The sequence below is a fragment of the Dipodomys merriami genome, unplaced genomic scaffold (assembly GCF_024711535.1).
Source record: "Dipodomys merriami isolate MVZ:Mamm:240054 unplaced genomic scaffold, mDipMer1.0.p SCAF_13, whole genome shotgun sequence".
NCBI classification, from domain to species: Eukaryota; Metazoa; Chordata; class Mammalia; order Rodentia; family Heteromyidae; genus Dipodomys; species Dipodomys merriami.
Window position 1 is genome coordinate 7,058,833 of NW_027202604.1, and position 22,585 is coordinate 7,081,417.

General features: G+C 44.0%; 1 protein-coding gene and 1 long non-coding RNA gene across 3 annotated transcripts in view; one reads left to right on the top strand and one right to left on the bottom strand.

Annotated features, from left to right (window-relative positions):
- The window catches only part of Rftn1 (raftlin, lipid raft linker 1), a 222,179-nt gene that overhangs the window by 11,835 nt on the left and 187,759 nt on the right, over positions 1–22,585 (bottom strand). For both annotated transcript variants that reach the window (XM_070018648.1, XM_070018649.1), the window contains exon 8: positions 331–434. In XM_070018648.1, coding sequence (XP_069874749.1) covers positions 331–434 — 104 coding nt within the window. The remainder of the gene's footprint in view (positions 1–330; positions 435–22,585) is intronic.
- LOC138824663 (uncharacterized) lies at positions 3,095–10,490 on the top strand. The gene is made up of 3 exons (XR_011371149.1): positions 3,095–3,269; positions 3,956–4,049; positions 10,364–10,490. It is a non-coding gene; the product is annotated as an uncharacterized lncRNA (long non-coding RNA).

A 22,585-nucleotide genomic window follows, 5' to 3' on the forward strand; every position in this document is an offset into this window, starting at 1 on the left:
GAAACTAAAAAAAAAACAATCCATAGATCTTCCCCTCCTCTCCTCTTCTTCCTTCTTTCCTTTTTAGGGCTAAGATTTTTATGCCTTAAGTGTGCACCTAGTCTAGCAGGAGACACAGAGTAGGTGCTGAATTTCCTTTTTCTCTGAGAGCTCTGAGCCTCCTTGGCTCAGATGGCTAATGGCTAATCTCAGTTCCACCAGGCAGCCCTGATTCACTGGGCCCAGGTCCTCCATGAGGAAACCCATGGTGAGAGAGAGAAGTCACCTGACCCTGGCCCTCCTGGCCTAAGTGCTCCATAGTCCCAGTAACTATTATCTGGTCCTCCTTACCTGGTAGTCTTGACAACGGGAGTGGGTAGCACGCAGGTGAGCTGCCAGCCATAGGCTGCTAGTGAGTTCAGCAGAGGCACGTAGTCTGTCTGCACCTCAGCACCCTGCGGAAGAAAGGCCACCCATGGTGAGCACTGTTGCAGCTCACTTAGGCTCAGGTACCCCTCCCGCCCCACCCCCCACCCCGCCAACAGGACCTTTCTACCCACTAGCCCAGGCACAGACACATGGGGCCCAAGTGTCCACTTGGGATTTCTCCCTAGAGCCCCAGGGCAATCTGTAAGAAAGTAGAGCCAAAAAAAAAGGAATCCATTCATTTTGTTTTATTCTCGTCTGGACAAACAGCCTCTCGAGAGAAGCATAATTCCTATGCCTCTGAGACACACTCAGAGCATGCAAGATAACACACACTGCTCTGAGTGACCTGAGTATGTCACAGGGAGTTAAATTACATTTGACAGATGATCGAGTCAGATGATCGAGTCATCTGCATCCAGCTGCAGCAGCAGCAACACACACACACACACACACACACACACACACACACACACACACACACACACACGGGATAAATGAAGACTAGCTTTATTTCACATTAGATATGTTGGACTAACAATTGTCCTTCCTTCTTTCCTTCCTTCCTTCCTTCCTTCCTTCCTTCCTTCCTTCCTTCCTTCCTTCCTTCCTTCCTTCTTTCCCTCCCTCCTCCCTCCCTCTCTCTTTCCTTCCTTCCTTCCTTCCTTCCTTCCTTCCTTCCTTCCTTCCTTCCTTTCTTTCTTTCTTTCTTTCTTTCTTTCTTTCTTTCTTTCTTTCTTTCTTTTCCAGTCATGGGGCCTGAACTGGCCTGGGTGCTGTCCCTCAGCTCTTCAGCTCAAGGCTAGCGCTCTACCACTGGAGCCACAGCACCACTTCCAGCTTTTTCTGCTTATGTGGTGCTGAGGAATCGAACCCAGGGCTTCATGCATGCAAGGCAAGCGCTCTACCACTGAGCCACCTTCCCAACCCAACAATCGTCTTTCAATTGAGTAACACAGCCCTGCTGGCACAGGCAGCCAGCCCAGAATGTGAGGCTGCCACTTGGGTTCACTATACGGATAGTAGGCCTCACTTCTCCTCAGCACCCCTCACCCTATCCCTGCCCTGGGTGCACGGAGGCTCCCCTTGTCAGCTGGCTTCTTGTCTTTGGATGTGGGAAATCTCACTCACACTGCTCGGGTATTCTCCAGCCTGTGTAGGCACATAGATTCATCCTTGTAGTATTTCAGAGATACACTGGGTACAAAGGCTCTGTCCAGCCCTGAGAGTTCACAATAAACAAATAGGCAAGTAATGTCACTTCATCTGAAACCACCCAGGCTTCAAACATCAGTGAAGGGGGCAGGGTGGGTCTAGGCTGTGGTCAAACTGGGCTTCTTGGGTGGGGGAGAGATAGAGTGGGCAGAACTTGAAGTCAGCACCTTTTGTGTTTTGTTCTGGAATGCTCTTCACAGAGGGCCTAGGGTCTGGTGGTCTTGGGAGAACAAATCTAGCTCATCTTGCTGTCCTGACTAAGGAGAAGAGAGATAAGGGAACATCTGTTTACCTCCTGAGCTTCTATAACTGGGCACCCACTCACCATGCCAAGTCACCTAAACCTCCTGGCAAACTATCCTTTGGGAGCCTTGTTTTCCTCCTCAACTGTATGAAACAAAGTACGGGCCTATCCAGAGGCTCTCAAAGCTTGGTGGAGCCAGCAAAAGGTCTCACCTGAAAACTGGAGAAATATAGATCCTCGGTCTAGCCTAGATCTGCTGAATCAGAATCTGGGAGCTGCTGGACACTGTGTTTTAAAGAGTAGATCCCTGCAACTAAGCCAGAGACTTCTGCCTAGCTCACCTCCTAGTTCATCTTCTGGGGAAAAAAAAGTCGGCCAGGCACTGGTGGCTCATGCCTGTAATCCTACCTATTCAGGAGGCTGAGATCTGAAGACTCTGGTTTGAAGCCAGCTGGGTGGGAAAGTCTGTGAGACTCTTAGCTCCAATTAAATAACCAAAAAGCCAGAAGTGGAGTTGTAACTCAAATGAGAGAGCACCAACCTTAAGCAAAAAAGCTAAGGGAAAGCAACCAGGCCCTGAGTTCAAGCCCCTGTACTAGCACAAACACACAGACACCATGTCTATAGTCATGTCCAATCTAAGGGTTCCTATTGCTTTCTGAGGAAGAAAAACACAGACTTTTAAAGGATCAGCTGTGTCTGTGGGAAATACTGGGGAGTGGGGCATTAAACTAGTAAAGGAAGGGAACTAGGAAGGGGGGGATGAGGGAGAGGGAGAAAGAGAGGGGAGAGAGAGAGGATCATCAATTTACAGGTGTCAGGAAAGGGTGTCTTAGAAGCTCCAATCAGACCAAGATGGCTCAGCAAGTGGCCAGCAGCCCTTAGGATACAGGGGCACCTCCCCTTTTTGCCCCATAGCCACGATTCCTCCTGCTGGGCACAGCCCTAAGGCCGAAGAGTGTGGTGGCATTGGCTGTGATATGCTGAGATTCCCTTCCCCCACCCCAGCATTTCCGGTTTAAAAATTTAAATCCACACTCTAAGCTTTGCAGGGTTATGATGACTTGGGTCTATCAAGAATAACCTTCCCACTTTATCAAGCACTGTGACAAACCCACCACAATCAGACAGTAGCCATAGTAACCAGGACAAGCTTTGGCACCTCACAAAGCCCTGAGTGGCAGAACGGATTCCTTTTATTGGTGGCAGTAGCCCCAGACTCGAGTTTTCTCTGCGGGTGCCTAGAGCTGCAAGACAATGAACAACTCCAGCGGCAGCCTGACCCAGCCTCTCAGTCAGGCCTCACCCTGCCGCTTCTATTTTGCTCCATTTTATTTCATTTTGTCACTATCTTGAAGAGAAAAACAGCAGGAAATTTCTCTGAAACACTTTCCCTCCCCTTGGGGTAAGAGATGTCGGCTAGAGGGTGCAACAGCTGAAAGACCAAAAAGAAAAGGGGAAAAACACAAGACCTACTGGGCTTGGGAGGGTTCAATCTCAAGTGCTAATTTCTGGCCATCAATCACTCACTGGGTAGAGTTGATGAGTAAAATACAAATGGTGGAAGCGGTGTGACCCTCTTCCAAGCTCTCCCCATTCTAACTCTTTGGGCTGGTCTCTGTTTAATTAATGCTGAATGTGGTTTTCCATAAACATCTACCAAAGTCCGTTTGCATATTATCAATACAGTAAGAAGATAGCATTTCCAAACCAGCTTGATGAACACTCCCAGTCAGTGGCTGACACTTTTAAGTCCATTAGCTATGAAAGGTGGTAAGAAACAGATCCGGATGGAAGGCTCTCTTTGATCTGCTTTTTTTGTGACACTCCATCGAGAAGAGAAGAAAGCAGCAATAGCACTCAAAAGCCAGCCTGCTTATCAAACGGAAAGACATTTCTTTCTGTGAGTTGGAGCAAAAATTTTAATTAAGTCTCTTCTCTCCTGTGGTGGATACGTAATCTCCCATCACACCTGGAGTGTTAAAAAAAAGAAAAGAAAGTGGAGCATGTCCTGTGGTTTTTCAACTTGTATAAAAGGAATTCATTTGTATTTATGGCTCCTTTTCCCTTTGTTCCTTGTAATTTCTCCAGTGCTCGCAAATCAACTGAGGAAACAGACAGCCACACACCCTTCCCGTGCCCTCCAAAAATCATGGCCAGAATGGAGAGTTTACTAAATTAAAAGGTACTTGTTTTTGTTTGTTTGTTTGTTTTAACCACTGTTAAAGACTGTACCTGTGGGGAAAGAATTAGGAGGCTACATTGTGATCCAGTAAAAAGAAAAAAAAAACTTTAGACCCTGAATGTCAGTTTGCTCTTTCTTTTCCTGAATTTCCATCTGTATTTTACATTATATAATTTTTAAACCAGTGACAGTGTATATGTTACTACACCTTCTAGATGTTTTGCTCAATGCTGTGCCATTGCCACCTTTTAAAAAACTATAACTGGCTTTTTTAAAGTTAAGAATTATGTGTTTTTATTTTTCAATTACTTGCTATTACACATATCCATAATTCATCTATTCCACATATTTCAATACCTTGATGCTACCTGTAGATATCCCCTGCACATAAAAGCTTCACCATGTGGTCTTCACTAGAGACATTTCTGGAGCTCTCTAAACCCTTGTTCCAATCTGCTCTGACTGGCTTCCAGGCCTGAGTCCTTCTTACACTATCCTCTATGGCTGGTGTGTTTTTCTTTGGTTCCCTTCTCATTTCAATGGAGCACTTCCTTTACCTAGAAAACAATGCCCCAGAAGTCATTTGAATTCTGGCATTCCTAAATATGCCTCTGTCTTCATCTTCTGAGTACAAACATAGGGCTAAAGTTTATATTTCCATCAAAATTTTGATGGAAAAATTGCTCTCTAGCTTCTAGATGCTGGCATTGTTATTGAAATAAACATTGTGTTATTAATCCTTTGGGTAGAACCTCTTCTCCACCTCCCAAGTTCCTAAAATTTCACAGCAATGTGCCTTACTTGTGTGTCTTTTTCAAAGACCATATACTTGATAGCATTGCAATCTAAGAACTCTTGTCCTTCAACTCTGAAAAATGGTGGTGGATTTTCTTTTTTAAAATAACCTTTCTCCCCTACATTTTCAGACTTCATTCTTTTTGGACCTCCTATTGTCAAAATGGTTTAATTTCATGACCTTTCCACTCCTATTTCCTTATACTATCATTTAAGAGATTTCCTTCATTTATCTTCCAGCCTCTTAATGGTGTTTTAATTTTTTTGTGCTGTCCTATTTTTAGTACCTTAAAGCTCGCTCTTATCTTTCAGTTATTTGTTTTTTGTTTTAGCATCCTGGCTTTGTTTCATGGATATGTGTACTTTATCTCTTTGAGTGGTTTCTGCTGATCTCTGCACTATCTCTATAGCTAGCAGAGCTCTGGAAGCATGGATCTTTCGGCAACATTTATGGACTTGATACCACTATCCTTGTTTCTAGCTTTGCAGCTCACTATCCTTTCCCTGGTGATGTTGTTTTTTGTGCTGGTCCTGGGGCCTGAGCTCAGGGCCTGGATGCTGTACCTAAGCTTCATTGCTCAAGGCTTAATCTGCCACTTGAACCACAACTATACTTTTGGCTTTTTTGGTGCTTAATTAGAGATAAGTGTCTCACAGACTTTCTCACTAGGGCTGGCTTCAAACCACATTCATTGGATCTCAGCCTCCTAAGTAGCTAGCATTACAGATGTACAGATGTGAGCTACCGATTCTCAAGACAAAAAGGGCTTCATCTACTTTGCTGGATATATATCCACTTTCCTCCTCCTACAAAACTGCTGAGCCAGGCACTAGTGGCTCACACCTGTAAACCTAGCTACTCCGGAGGCTGAGATTTGAGGATAGTGGTTTAAAGCCAGTCTGTGCATGAAAATCTGTGAGACTATTATCTCCAATAAACTACCAAAAAAACTGGAAGTGGAGGTATGTCTCAAGTGGTAGAGTACTAGCCTTAAGCACATAAAAGTTCAAGGACAATGCCCACGCCAAGGACCAATGCCTAAAACCAGCAAAAATAAATAAATAAATATACACATAAAAACCTGCTGAAATAACTGGTATCTCTTCAATTTTTCTCTTATGAATATCTATCTTCCATCCACTTATTTATGTATAGTTATTCTCAGTAATTACATTTTTTAAAATTTTATTTTATTTTGTCAGTCATGGGGCTGACACTCAGGGACTGGGGACTATCTATGCGCTTTTTCTCACTACTAGCCACAGCGCCACTTCCCATTTTCTAGTGATTAACTGGAAATGAGTCTTATGGACTTTCCTGCCTGGGCGGCTTTGAACTTCAACCCTAAGATCCCAGCCTCCTGAGTAGCTAGGATTACTTTGAACTTCAACCCTAAGATCCCAGCCTCCTGAGTAGCTAGGATTACAGGGGTGGGCCACCAGTGCCTGGCTAGTAACTACATTTTATAATACTCGTTTGAACACTGAATTAGTGAATACTGAACCATATCACCTAAGGGGAAAAAAAAAGGTTAAGGTTCTTGTATTTTTATCAACCAATCAACATAGAGCCTTATTTTATGTTTGTTTCTGTTTAAAGACATTTTGTTTGGCACACATTGTTGATTCATTAACATTGAACTCACCACCCAACTCAAGACTGAATAAAATCTATATGCTCTGTAGGGCACATCACAGCATTCTGTGCTTAGAAATACTGCACAGTACTGCCTCACTACTCCAGGAGCTTCTTGTAACAACAAGGTCAAAAAAAGAGGCACAAAATGGGGAAAACGTGACCTTATGTATAAGACCCAAGGAAGGCACTTGTTTATAGCATGAGCAACACAACGATGGGGCAGAGCCTGGCCTCAAGTATAATCAAGCGCCTCGGAGGTCGGGGTCCAAACATTCTGCAGATTTACAAGAGCTTGGAAAGCGCCCTGTGCATTAATTCTGGAGTTGCAGATGAAGTCTTAGTATGCAGGTGAATTTGCACATGTAGAATTCATAAATATGAAGATCAACTCTATTCAATTTTCTATCCACATTATTCCCTTATTATCATTTCACTGAATCTTTTTCAGAAGATAGATGCCTGTGTCCAATTTCTCTTCTTTAACACAATCGTACTCTTTTAGTATTTAAAGGATCCACTGCAAACACTTTCTAAATAACTTAACACTTCAGAAACCAAAAAAATAAAAATAAGTTTGACTGCATAAAAATCTATCTCCATGACAAAATCAGTGTCTCCAAAATCCAGACAAATGATGAAATGGGAAAATATTTGTATATACATATAGGTTCTAGAAATCAGTAAGAAAGAGCTAATGGCTCATGTCTGTAATCCTAGCCACTCAAGATGCTGAGATCAGAGGATCATGGTTCAAAACCAGCCTGGGCAGGAAAGTCCATGAGTCTCCTATCTCCAATATACTACCAAAACAAGCCGGAAGTAGAGCTGTGGTAAAGTACTAGCCTTGAGCACAAAATCTCAGGGACAGTGCCTAGGCCCAGAGTCCAAGCCAAAGGACTGGCCAAAAAAAAAAAAAAAGGTAAACCCAGTGATCTAAATTTCAAAATGGACAAGGATATGTCGAGAGAGCAGAGAAAAGGAAAATCAACTGGCTATGAAGCACATGAGAAAATGCAGAATCTCCTTAAAAGAAATGCAAATCAAAGTACCTTGAGGTAGTGTGTGTGTGTGTGTGTGTGTGTGTGTGTGTGTGTGTGTGTGTGTGTGTGTGTGTGTGTGTGTGTGTGTGTGTGTGTGTGTGTGTGTGTGTGTGTGTGTGTGTGTGTGTGTGTGTGTGTGTGTGTGTGTGTGTGTACTTTACCCATCAACCTGGTAAAAAGCCTTGGTGTGTGACCACTGCCCACTCTGTTGACCAGGCTGTTGAGAAGCAAACTCCCTTCCACTCTGCTGATGGGAGGGCAAACCGAGTCAGCCCCACTGGAGAACAACTTGACAATATCGCTCAAGATTACAAATATGTTTACCCTTTGATCCTACAGTCTCGCTTCTGGGAATTTATCTTACATGTTAAAAAAATGTATGAAGTCCTTCACTGGAGGCCTGTGTATAAGAGGAAGACACTGGAGACCAATGCCCATTAATGAGGCATTAGCTGGGCAATGGCTGCTCATATGTTAAACCAGGACACACAGGATGAGGAGGTACAATGAAGGAAATGGACTCTACCATAGGCCTGAGGAGTGCAAGGAACCTGTACAGGAGGCAGCAGAATGAGACAGACGGTGGCAGTCTCCAAAGATGTCTACATCCTAACTGCTGAGCCTTTTGCTATGCCTCCTGACATAGTAACATGGATTTGGTGACTATGATCAAGTTAACGATCCTGAGATGGACAATTTATCCTGGATTATTCTAGATGCAATTTTAAAAAGGCCTTTAAGAGAGACAGGCAAGAAGGACAGAGTCAGAGAAGATGTCCTGACAAGCACAGACCAGACAGCCTAGGAAGGGCCCTGAGCGAAGGAATATAGATAGCCTGTGGAATCGAGAATAGACAAGCAAGAGATTCTCTCCTACCATCTCCAGAGACTGTGGTACTGTCAACTCCTTTACTTTAGCTCTTAATATCCCTCCAGAATTGTAAGCTAATAAACATGTCATTGTAAGCCACTAAATTCATACTAACTTGTTATAGCAGTAAAAGGAAACAAATTGATGGTCTAGTGTCAAGAAAAGACTAGAATGGAAATCAGACCTTGAAGGTATCAGCCAATGCAGAGAAGATGAAAACTCAAGAGGAGAGGAGGCTGGCTCAGGACTGGATTTCTGGTGAGGGGGTAAGCAGGACACACCAGCCCCAGTGGCAGAGAAGTAGATCACATTCCCAGAGAAGCAAAGTGGAGACTCAAGGCAGGGCAGGAAGAGAATGCCAAGCTGCAAAGAGGGGACACTTGTCCTCTGCTATCAAATGAAAAGCAGATGTGCTAATACTGGTCCAGTTGTGTACCACTTACACATTCCTCAGTGTCCCGAAAGGCAAGGCACTGCCTGCCCCACAATCCGTTCACCAATCTCTACCCTGGGCACCCAGGAAGCAAAGGTGGAAGCCCATGGAGGTAGATAGAAACCCCTCTGTTCTCTCTGGAGAGAGGGCAAAGCCCTCTAAAGCCAGCACAGGGCTGCCCTTCATTTTACTCTCAGCGTCTCCCAGAACTTGGGTTCCTGCCAACCAGAGGAGGGACAGGCACACTGGCTGGCTGGCCACTGGGGATGTTTTTCTCTTTGTTTTATACACAATGCTCCAGAAAAAAAACATTCAGCTGATATATAATTAGGGCAACATAATAGAGTCTCAAAGAGAGCAGTGTCTCGTTTTAGACAACTTTGGCTTTTGAAATGTTCAAAGAGAATAAGTTAAAAAAAAAAAAAAGCTTAGTTCTTAGATGTAGAAAAAGAGGCAGATGCAAGTAAATACACATTATGAGGAGAAAGCTTCAGTTCCAAGATTACTCACCATCTGGGCTAGTGAATCCCCATCTCTGCCTGTCTCCATCACGCACCAAAGGAGCTAGTTCTGCTGCTGTCTGGGTTAACACAATGCTGGACAGCACTATGATTAGCTGAAGTACAATACCTTCCTCCACAGAGTCCTCTACAACCTAACTGCAGACAGACAAATAGGATCTGACTGATGTGATTACAAGGGTCCTGAAAAGGGTCCTGAACCCAGCCTTCCAGGGCCTTGCTAGGTGGGTCTGCCTCTCACTGAACACTGCCTAGCCATGTAGACAAGCCCAGGCTAGCCTGTTGACTGATGACAGACATTTGACTCAGCCAACCAGAAGACTTGTAAGAGATTCTATGTCAATTGCCATTTCATAAGAGACTACAGAGACCTCCGAGTGAGTCAGTAAGAGGCAACTTGAGTTCCCAACTTTGAATCTGTGCTCTTTTCTGCTACAGTCAACTCTGGGCTACAAGATTAGATTTACAGGTATTAATATTGTATAGATGGCAGGAAATGGCGCTGTAGCTCAAGTGGTAGAGCGCTAGTCTTGAGCTGAAGAGCTGAGGGACAGAGCTCAGGCCCAAAGTTCAAGCCCCACGACCGACAAAAAACAAACAAACAAATATTGTATAGAAGGCAATCTGTACTCTAATAAGTAATAGCTTTTTCTTTTCTTTTCTTTTTTTTGTCAGTGGTATGGTTAAAACCCTGGGCCTGGGTGCTGTCCCTGAGCTCTTTTGCTCAAGGCTAGTTAGTGCTCTACCACTTTGAGCCACGGTGCCACTTCCGGTTTTCTGGTGGTTAATTGGAAATAAAAGTCTCATCTCACAGACTTTTCTGCTCAGGCTGGCTTTGAACCACTATCCCCAGATCTCAGTCTCCTGAGTAGCTAGGATTATAGGTGTGAACACCAGCACCTGGCTAAGCAATGTCTTCTTATCATCTTAAAAGCAAGCAGCCAAAAATTCAGGAGATCACCTTGTTCCTGTTCCAGAAATAAAGTGATAACAAATTATCTGGAATTCCTCCTAGGACAAAGACTGAGCTAATGGTCAACCAGTCCATACCTGCAACCTGGGACTATTTTAACTCTGCACGTCTTTCTCATCCTCTGCTCCCATTTTTTCTCCCTCTGTTATCTAAAGCCAATGTCTGTGCCTCTGAGGATGGCTGAAGATACACTGAAGTGCTGTCTTCCCATGGCTGTCATGTAGTAAGTCTTTATTCTCTGCCCTTCACCATGTTTCGTTATTTGGTATATAAGAGCAAATGACTGAACCTAACTCAGAACTTCTGGCTTTGGGCCTGGGGGGGGGGGGGGAAGGTCTAAAAAACCTGGCTTCAATTGCAGCTGAGAGTGAAGCCTGACTCTAGCAGCAAGAATCCTCCAGCTGACCTAAAGCACATGAGCAAAGGGGAAGCATTATTGACCTTTGGCATGCTCTATTACATGACAAAAGCTACCTGGTTACATATCCATTATTCTAGAAAGTGCTAATACCCAAGCATATCTCTAGTAGGACAATCAGTAAAAAAAAAAAAAAAAAAAAAAATTCCTGGTTTGACTGGAGAGAAATAAACTAATAGCTGCTACCGGGAAGTTTCAGTATTGCTAATTCTCCACTATCCTGGAGGCTGAGACACCTAGCCCTCCTTTCCTCTGTGCCAGATGCACTGTGAACTCGCATTATCTCTGGATTCCTGACGTCTAATTTATGGTAACTGGTGTGAGGCCAGCAGAGCCACCAGCCTACCCTGGGAAGGAGAGATAAAAGGCCATAGTCAGGGAAAAGAACCTCAGCTACCCGCCTTGCCTGGATCTCCTATAGGAGCTCGCCAGCCTGGCAGGGAAAGCAAATCTGCATGTTCAAGATAACAGTGCCACGGATTCTGGGCACACTGGGAAGTTGGCCCTGTTATGTATGGTTTTCTGAAGTCCTACACTGAGGGAGGTGGGCAGGGGAACAGGCACTGGGCTGGAGGGACAGGATATATCCTTATGTGCTATCTAAGTGCACACTTACGCAGAATGAGAACCAGGAGGGATTGGTTCTCTGACCCCGGGAAAGTAATGAGGCTGGATGTTTGAAGATCAAGGGCGTGATGGCTGGGGCGGATTCTGACCATTAGAATGGACAGGCACTACAGTTCTGCATGCAGTTATCAACTCCAGACCCCTACGTGCTGTCGGCCACTCACAGCAGGACCGCATGCTTCAACAGTGAGATGCTCGTGGACTCCAGCTGCAGATATCAAGTGCACAAGCCAGTTCAGTGGGCCAGCAAGTCCTCTCTGCAGATGTAGAACCAGCTTTGTTTGATAACAAGAAACATTTTCCCCATCTGGGGACTTACCAATTCCTTCTTACTTCCTTTGAGGGGGAGGACAGACTTTCTGGGAGTAAATATGATTTATCACTTTATTATTCTCTCTCTAGAGAATTGAGCGGGGGGGAGGTGAGGGGATCATATTTCTAACCTTTCTTTCTCATTTTTCACTTTAATCTGTTAGCCAGAAAATAGGATTGGCTCAAAAGAGCTTTTCCACAGTGTACATTGAAAAGATACTTTGGAGTGGAAAGGGTAAGTTAGTCTATAAAAATTCTAAGACTTTGAAGTCACAATCGCCACCTTTACCTATTGGCAGTAGAGGCCTGAGAGTGACCCAGGAAATGTCTCTGAATAAAGGTTGGTTCAAAACCTTAAGAAAGGGAGGGATGGAAATGAAAGCATTAGTCTGCTATCCAATCTAGCAAGGGACCCAACATACATAGCACCTATGATTTTTCTCCCTCTGACCCGCTCTGCTTGGTAAATGTGAAGTGTCATCCTTCCAATCGGGGTTGGGGCAATCACAGCCAGTCAATATTCTCTTTGTGGAACCCTCACTGTCAGCATCTTGTTGCTATGGTTACGCCATTCTAACAACACTCTGCTCCTACTGGTTCTCCTTTCCTCAAATGAAATCACACTGTGCTAATCCCCCCAGCACGTCCTCCAAGAACTCAGCTCCTGGTAAGTGCATGCACAACTAATAAGGCTTCTGAGGTGCCCAGAATGTCCATTTCCAGCTCCCAGGACATGTTGGCAGGCCCTTGACTGCCCTGTAGTCTCCTCTCATTCTCCCTCCAAGCCTACATAAAGCAAGCTGTTGAGTGAGTTAACATCGGCATCTGGACTGTAACCCACCCAAGGACAAGCTAGTAAAAGAAAAACACCCAAATCAAGAAACTAAAATGGTCTCAAAGATATTGCCCAACTCTCAAAAATCCTTCTGGAACCCTCTATTTTACCTCACCATGCCAGCACACTGGCCACTGCTTGGCATGCCAGCTCCAAAAAGACAGGGAGTTGCCTTGTTCCCACAATTAGTTTTTGAGTGAGTCAGTATATAGATCTATCACAGCATATCTATTCTCAACGTATTAACACTGCTCTAATCACATCTAACAATAACAAGACACAAATGTGCTATTGAAAATGTGAGCTAATCTGCCAAGAAGTGGCGCTATCACTTTTCTGAGCATTCTTTTTTTTTTTTTTTTTGTCGGTCGTGGGGCTTGAACTCTGGGCCTGGGTGCTGTCCCTCAGCTCTTCAGCTCAAGGCTAGCGCTCTACCACTTGAGCTGCAGCGCCACTTCCGGTTTTCTGGTGGTTTATTGGAGATAGGAGTCTCATGGTCTCTCCTGCCCGGGCTGGCTTTGAACCGCGATCCTCAGATCTCAGCCTCCTGAGTAGCTAGGATTACAGGTGTGAGCCACCAGCGCCTGGCTTCTGAGCATTCTTTATGTGCAAGTTAGAAGTATATTCATGTATGAATATACTTATATTCATGTATGAATATACTTATATTCATGTATGAATATAAATACACAGAGCCATATGCTAGTCACCAAGCACCAAGGCCACTGGCCTTTAGTCAAGACTGGGCTATTATTCAACTGGCCATACATATTGATTTGTCCCTTCTCAGCTTTGGAACCACTGGGGTGTGTCACAGCTTGCCTATCGAGAGATAGTATCTGTTTTCCCACTGAACCCTGAGCTTGGTTTTGTGGCTTTATTTAGTCAATGGGACATTAACACATGCAATACAAACAGAGGCATGAAATAAGGCCACACATTGGGGCCTGCCAATGGGCAGCAATCAAGGACACTCTGTGATGGTCATCCTATATAGGATCCCGTACTAGCCTACTGGATGTTAAGATATGCAAAAATCTGTTGCCCTTGCTAAAAGCCAGCCAAGTGCCAGATACACAAGTAAGGTCACTCTAAGTCACTAAGCCATTAGTGACTTAGCAATGATCCACCAAGTGCCCTACAGTAGAATTGCCGAGATGAAGAATCGTTAGCTAAATAAATGATTACCAGAAGCTGTCATGCTTGGGATGATTTGTTACCCAATAAAAACTGATACAGACTAGAAAATACAATACCCAACTAATAGTTAATAGAAACAAGTCATCTTGCTTCTTTGAAAGTGACTTAGTGTTTATATCAGAAGTTTATATCTGCAGAATCCTGTGGCACAGATAGATTTTAAATAAAATGATGCCTTTGTGCAAATTCTGCTACTCACTTTCTTACCTAAACCTCCTTTTGACATCAAGAATTTTTCAAGGTGAAATCAAAGGTACAACTTGTTTGAATGGGATAAAATTCCAAAGTAAAGACTTCAAGGGAATGAGAAGACAAGCCATGGACTAAGAAAGTATTTGCTCCAGGCTTATAATCCTAGCTACATAGGAAGCTGAGATCTGGAGGATCAGGATCAAAGTCAGCCAGGGCAGAAAAGTCTGTGAGACTCCACCAACTAATGAGCAAAGAAGCTGGACTAAAGGTGTAGCTCAAGTGGTATAATGCCAGCCACAAGCAAGAAAGCCAGGTGAATGTGAGGCTTGGAGTTCAAGCCTTGGAATTGGCACAGAAGACATATCAGAAAAAGGACTTGTACCCAGATTACATAAAGAACTCTTAAAACTCATCAGTAAGAAAGAAAACAATTAAAAATCAGCATAAGCTCTAGATAGACACCAATAAAGATATGGCAAGTAAATATATGAAATATGATGTTTATTTCTGGGCATTGGTCGCTCATGCCTGTAGTTCTAGCTACTCAGGAGTCTAAGATCTGAGGATTATGGTTCAAAGCCAGGCAGGCAGAAAAGTGTGTGAGATTTCTCTCTAACCACCAAAAAGCTGGAAGTGGAGGTCTGACTCAAGTGGTAGAATGTCACTAAGGGATAGCATCCAGGCCCTGAGTTTAAGCTACAGTACAATCTCCCTCTCTCTCTCTCTCTCTCTCTCTCTCTCTCTCTCTCTCTCTCTTTCTCTCTCTCTCTCTCTCTCTCTCAAACACACACACACACACACACACACACACACACACACACACACACATATTTATCATGTCACTAAGGAAAATGAAAGTCAAGAAGATACCACTATACAACTATGACAATGGCCAAAATCCCAAACATTGACAACACTAAATGCTGGTGAAATGTGGGGTAACAGGAACTCTCATCCATTGGTGGTGGGACTGCAAAATGTCACAGCCACTTTGGAAGACAGTTTGGCAATTTCTTACAAAATTAAACATACCATACAATGCAGAAGTTACATTCCTTTGCATTTACATCTAAGAGCTGAAACATCTGTCCATCCCCAAACCTGTACGGGGTGTTTCTATCAGCTTTATCCATGAAAAGAATAGAGATGTCTTTCAGTTGATGAATAGATGGATAAAACAGAGGAAAAGACATGAGTCATGCCACTCCTTGACATGGGAGAACTCCCAAGTCTATATTACCTGGTGAGGAAGCCAATCTGAAAAGGTTACATCTTATCTGACTTTAGCTATGTAACATTCTGGAAAAGACAGAACAATGGAGATGACAAAAAGATCAGTAATTTCCAGGGTTCCAGGGTAGGAGAAGGGGTTTAGGCCAGTGCACCAGCTCTATAGGATACTATAAGATTTGATGCATGTCACCACGTATTTGTCAAAACCCACAGACAATGCATCGCCAAGAGTGAAATCCAATGGAAAGAAAGTAGGGGCTGTGAGGGATTTGAGATGTAGTTTCCTCGGGTTTTCACAAATGTTCCACTCTAGGGGAGCTTTTGGTAGTTGGGAGGATAGACACACCCAGAAATTCTCACTTGCTTCAGTCTAATGTTGCTGCAAACCTAAAGCTGCCCTAAAATAGGAAGTTAATTGTTCCTTCAAGAAAGGATCTTTGAGCGAGGGGTGTCGCTCAGTGGCCGAGTGCTTGCTCAGCACGGGTCATGGGCAACACTGCAAAGATAAAAAAGTAAAAGCCTAGTAGTGATGGAACATTTTCAGGATATGTTGTTAAATATAAAACTTTTCAACAGTATGAATCACTATCATCCAAACTTTGTAAAAACTGTGCAAGTATAGGCAGAATACACACTGGCAGGATCTACACTAAGACTTATATCACGATCTTCCCAGCAGGAAAGGTTCATGTTTGTGTGTGTACTTGAACTCAGGCCTCGCACTCAGGTTCCTCCACTCAAGTCTGGCACTCTAGCACTTTTACCACAGCTCCACATTTGGCTCTTAGCTGGTAAACTGGAGCTAAGAGTCTCATAGACTTTTCTACCTGGACTGGTTTCAAACCGGGATCCTCAGATTTCAGCCTCTCAGGTAAGCAGTGAGCCACCAGTGCCTGGCCAGGTTAGTCTTTTATTTCCTTATTTATGTTGGCTAAATTACCATGAACCACCTTTACAGCTTATTGGTGTACAAGTGAAATTATCTTGAAGTTCATCTACTTAAAACTTGAAAATTAAGTGGCACAGAGCGACAGTCACCATAATCTAAGGTTCAGGCATTTTCCTCAGGCCCCTGAACATCCTGTACCTCTTTATATCTATTAGTAGCCACTCTCCTCCACTCTCTGTCCCCTTGGTGGCCATTAATCCACTTTCCACCTCAACAGATTTGCCTAATCTGAACACTTCAAGTAAAATCCATTTGCTATGTGATCTCTTGAGATTGTTTAAGTGTGTGTGCGTGTGTGTGTGTGTGTGTGTGTGTGTGTGTGTGTGTGTGTCCTGAACTCAGGGTCTGAGGGTCTCTGAGCTTTTTTGTTAAAGGCTAGCATTCTACCACTGGAGTCACAGATCCACTCCCAGCTTTTTACTAGTTAATTGAAGAGTCTCACAGACTTTTCTTCCTGGGCTGGCTTGAACCATGATCCTCAGTTCTCAGCCTCCTGAGGGGCTAGGATTACAAGTGTGAGCCATGGGTGTCCAACACTGACTGTCTTCTTTCACTTCCAGTTTGTCCATGCTGTACCAAGTACGAGGCCCAATTCCTTTCCACACTGAGTAATGCCACAGTCTGCATGGATACTGCATGGTATACATCACTTAGAGGAGATTGCAGATGCTTCCACATATTGGATAACAGGAGGAAAGCTGTAAGAACACTCAAAGGTCTTTATGTGTGCATTAGCCTCTCTCACAGTCCAGTCACTAGGTCTGTGTGACTGTGAGGTCCATTTATCATTAGAAGGGAAAAAGGTAGAAAAATGAGACCAGAAACCTTGGCATTGTTAGACTTACTCTTGAGCTTTTTCAGATCTAAGCTGCCATGTGATTAGAAGTACCTGGCAAATGTAAACACCCTCTTTTACCCCAAACTCAAGAGGCCGTTTGAGAACCTTGCCTCAAAGAGGCCACTGATTTGAAAGTGGAGGGAGCCTGAGCACCTCCTAACAGCCTTCCTGACAGGGGTGTGTGTGTGGGGGGGGATTAGGGTGGCCTCCTGCCACTCTAGTGAATAAATGGTTCTTGGGTCTGGTTGAATTCCTAACAGAGAGAGGTGTGTGTGTGTGTGTGTGTGTGTGTGTGTGTGTGTGTGTGTGTGTGTGTGTGTGTGTGTGTGTGTGTGTGTGTGTGTGTGTGTGTGTGTGTGTGTGTGTGTGTGTGTGTGTGTGAATTCCTAACAGAGAGAGAGGGGTGTGTGTGTGTGTGTGTGTGTGTGAATTCCTAACAGAGAGAGGGGTGTGTGTGTGTGTGTGTGTGTGTGTGTGTGTGTGTGTGTGTGTGTGTGTGGGTTGGTCTCCTGGGTCTGGTTGAATTTTGTACATACAGAACCCTAATCCATACCCCTGACTTGCTGACTCTGCATGTCCAGATGAGGGGCCCTAGTTCCTAGGTGGCCCCGAGGCGAACACTTCAAAGGTGACAAGATTTGGGGACCAATGCATTAAGTCCATCCTAGAGTCCATTGGAATCAACCCAAGTTGATAATCCCAGGTTCCAGGCATGCGCATCACTCCAGTGTTCCACACAAATGGTTCAACTAGACCGAGGTCTACAGTCAACAAAATACAGACCTTCTCAGCCAGCTAGCTCCCTACTGCCCTGGGTCCTTCCTACACCAACGCCAACACACCCAGCTGTTTACAACCTCTTTCTGGCAACTTGACCCCATCCCTCTCTCCCATCCCATCCACCACATGTCATTAACCATGGTGGTCATAGGGACATGAGACTCTGAGTTAGCATCAACAGACAGAAGATCAGAAGGATGAATACTCTTCTCTGCATTTTTGAAAGTTCATTTATTTTTTTAGTACTGAGGCTTGAACTTAGGATTTCATGCTTGCTAGGCAAATGCTCTACCACTTGAGCCATGCCCCTAGCCCCTTTGCTTTTATTTATTTATTTAGTCAGTCGTGGGGCCTGTACTCTAGGCCTGGGCACTGTACCTCAGCTCTTCAGCTCATGGCCAGTATTCTACCACTTGAGCCACAATGCCACTTCTGGCCTTTTCTGCTTATGTGGTGCTGAGGAATCGAACCCAGGACCTTATGTATGCAAGGCAAGTACTCTACCACTGAGCCACTTTCCTAGGCTCCTCCCCACCCCCCGCCCCGCTTGCTTTTTAGTTTGTTTAGTTTATTTTTCAGATAGTTCCATGAAGCTGAACAGATGAAAGCTGGATCAAAAGAGTCCTGTCCTGATGCCTAACTCTGTGATGAAACCCATCCAAGCTCCCCTCGACCTGCTACAAGAAACCCAAGTTCCTGCTGCAACCCAGTACCCTACACAAACACTTGCAGTGTGTCCCACAGAACAACCTTGCAGAGACTGCCATCCCTGATGCATCAGCTTCCTAAGGCTGCTGTGACACATCACTGTCATGTGCAGGGTGCTAACTACAGTAAAACTTCACCCTTGTACAAGGCCCCAAATCTGAAATAAGAATTACTGGGCCTGAATCAAAGGTTTATGTTCCTTCTGCATGATCAGGAGAGAATCTACCGCTTGCTTCCAGTTTTTCTTCAAGCTGCAGGTGGCTGCTGCCATTCCCTGGCTTGTGGCCACACTTCTCCAATCTTTAAAGGGCAGCATTTTTAACTCTACTGATAGCTTCACACAGTCCTCTCCTCCACCTCCCTCTTACAAAGATATGGGTGACTATAAGCCCCACCCAGATAACCTAGGATAATCTCCCATCTCAAGATCCCTGATTTCTCTCTCTCTCTCTCTCTCTCTCTCTCTCTCTCTCTCTCTCTCTCTCTCTCTCTCTCACACACACACACACACACACAGATTCTTTTTTCAAGTAAAGCACTAAATGGGTTCCAGATATTAGGACCTTAGATTATTCTGTGGCCATGAATCACCCATCACCTTAAGTTATTTTTACTCCTTCCAGAACCTTCCACAAAGGTCTAGTGCTAGCCTGACAGCCCATCAGTCCTGAGTTCTGCCACTCTGACCATCCACATGGCACTTCAAGATACATCAGACCAATTCTGTTTTCAGTTTCTTGAGACAGAGTTTTACATAGCCCAAGCTGGCCTCAAATATGTGATTCTGCTTTAACTTTCCGATTCCAGGTCCACAGCACCAGGCTTGGCTGTAGCACTTTGATCTATTTGATCTCCAATACTGGGGAAGGGAAATGACGTCCTCAGGGAAGGACGTCAAATTCACTTTCCTCTATCAACTTCCTAACAACTCTAAAGCCCTAGAGGTCTTTCTGGAGACAAGAGAAAAGATTTTTCTTTTTTGTGTGCTTGTCCTGGAGCTTGAACTCAGGACTTAGATGCTGTCCCTGAGCTTTTGTGCTCAAGGCCAGTGCTCTAGCATGTGAGCTACAGCTCTACTTCTGGCTTTTTGCTGGTTAATTGGAGATGAGTCTCACGGACTTTTCCTGACTGGGTTAGCTTCAAACCTAGATCCTCAGATCTCAGCCTCCTGAGTAGCTAGGATTACAGGCACGAGCCACCTGTCTCTGGCAGCATCACAGTATTTGTATCTGTGCTCACCAGGATTCTCCTGAGACGCATCACCTACAGGGTGCCTGTATCCATACTCACACCCATTTCCCCATCCACACCTACAGATTGTGAGGAAATGCCCTGCATAATCTGGGGAGCACAGCCCAGTTAGCTTTCTGGATAACTTTAAGAAATGCTGATCTGCCAGGTGCAGGTGGCTCATGCCTATAATCCTAGCTACTCAGGAGGCTGAGATCTGAGGATCATGGTTCAAAGCCAGCCGGGCCAGGAAAGTCCGTTAGATTCTTATCTCCAATAATCTACTCAGAAAAAGCCAGAAATGGCACTGTGACTCAAGTGGTAAAGTGCTAGCTTTGAGTACACAGTGGCTCAGGGATAGGGTCCAGATCCTGAGTTCAAGCCCCAGGACTGGCAAAACAACAACAACAAAACCTTCCAATCCACCAGGCACACAGTGGGGAGTGCCTATCATCCCAGCTATACAGGAAGCCTAAATAGGAGGAACATGGTCCAGGCCAGCCTCGAAAAATGAGATTCTATTAAAAAATAATAGACACATGAGGAAATGCTCAACCTCCCTAGCCATAAAAGAAATGCAAATCAAAACAACATTGAGATACCCCTTACCCCAGTTAGAATGGCTATAATCAAGAACTCTAATAACAGCAGATGCTGGAGGGGATGTGGACAGAAAGGAACCCTACTGCATTGTTGGTGGGAGTGTAAACTTGTTCAACCACTTTGGAGAGCAGTATGGAGGTTCCTCAAAAGACTCCACATAGAGCTCCCCTATGACCCAGCAATCCCACTTTTGGGCATTTACCCAAATGTTTACAAACAAGACCACACTAAAGCTACCAGCACGACTATGTTTACTGCAGCCTTATTTACCATAGCTAAGATATGGAACCAGCCCAGATGCCCCTCAGTAGATGAATGGATCAAGAAAATGTGGTATATATACACAATGGAATTCTATGCCTCCATCAGAAAGAATGATATTGTCCCATTTGTTAGGAAATGGAAAGACTTGGAAAAAATTATATTAAGTGAAGTAAGCCAAGCCCAAAGAAACATAGGTCCCATGGTTTCCCTTATTTGCAATAACTAGTATATGTCTGAGTCAAACAGAAAAGGTCAGATAAGTTGATGTTAGGGAAATGAACCCTAAGATATGTATTCAAACGTTTTTTTCTTTCATGGGATTGTTTCTAACACATTTATAAGATGATTTCCTTGTTGCTTTGTATGTCCCTCCCCCAAGGTATAACCCCTGCTTTCACTGTATTTGATGTCGGTATAATGTGTGGAAGGGAAGGGGAAAAAACAAATCATTTAAATAGGGATACAGGTGGACCCATTGCAACAATGAGATGTACAAGTCGTTATGTTGGAAACGAACTTTACAACTTTGGTGGAAGGGGTGGGGAGGACGATGGGAAGTGATGGAAAGGGGAAACAAAGGAGGAGGCTGCAATGCTTGATAAGAAATGTACTCATTATCTTGCCCATGTAATTGTAACCCCTCTGTACAGTATTTTCACAATAAAAAAAACTCACTGATTTAAAGCCACAGAGAGAGATTAGTGAACATATGACGAAGTCACACAGAGCCACAGAAGTCTTCAACTGAGGTACTTCTTTTTTTTGAATAAAGTTCTGCACACTCAAAAAAAATAATGAAAGCCATGTAGTAGAATGCCACCCAAAAGAATCTATCCATTCACTTGTCAACACTTTCATGAAAATTAAGAAAATCTGTTTCTGCTTAACTGGATACCAGCCACACTTTTTTAATATACTTTTAAAATCGTTTTGGCAGTACAGAGTTTGAACATAGGTGCTTTGCCATTTGAGCCATGTCATTTTTTGCTTATTTCTCATGTTGGGGTTTACCCAGGGCTGACATCAGGTTACAATCTCCTATCTTCACCTCCCATGTAACTATGATTATAGGTATGCTACCACATTCAGCCTCACTGATGAACAAAAGACCCATCCATACTTGACAATGCTTTCCAGGCTGGTATCTCTGAACGTGGTACTGGGAAAGAACTAGCTTTGTGCATTTGTTCATGCCAAGAATTCCTGGGGAAAGCTAAAGCAGCATTCCCAAAAGGGTAACCCCTAAACCAGTATCATGAAAGACACCAATGCCCAAAAATAAGAAGTCAAGAGAAAAAAAAGCTGAACTATCTGTGAAAGAAATACATTTGACAAACCTAAAAGAAACCAATGAACAACAAGCTCAGGAAAAGCTTCTGAATAGAGAAATAATTATCTGACAGTTATTTGATCTAACTTTCCTTTTTTTTCTTTTCTTTTCTTTTCTTTTTTTTTTTTGTGCCAGTACTAGGGCTTAAACTCAGTGCCTGGGCACTGTCCCTAAGCTTTTTCGCTGAAGGCTAGTGATCTACCACTTGATCCACATCTCCACTTCTGGCTCTTTTGTGGTTAGTTGGAGAAAAGAGTCTGGCTTTAAATCACGATCACTGGATCTCAGCCTCCTGAGTTGCTAGGATTACAGGCATGAGCCACTGGTGCTGGGTTTCTGATCTAACTTCTTAAATTAAAAGGAAAGTGATGCTCTTATTTTAGCACAAGCATTTTATATGCAGGCAGATCCTATGAATAATTATCTGACTTAGAATTTTTCCCAATATTAATGCAAAAGTAATCACATTCAATAGAAACCATAGCTCACATCTGATCTTTTTCTGGGCCAGCAGCAAGTAAGATTTTCTATTAGACTCTCTGTCAAGTCTTTCTCTGCCTTGTGTTTCTCCTGAGCAGTGGCAACCAGCCATAGCTACCAATCAGGTACATGATTGTGGGGGGGGGGGGGGTGGGAACAATCTCCACTCCATGGTATGCCATGTAGCCAAGCTATGATGCCTGATAAGCCAAGGGTATTCAATGCATAGGGGATTTACACTATTTAGAATTCAGGATGGGCTTTT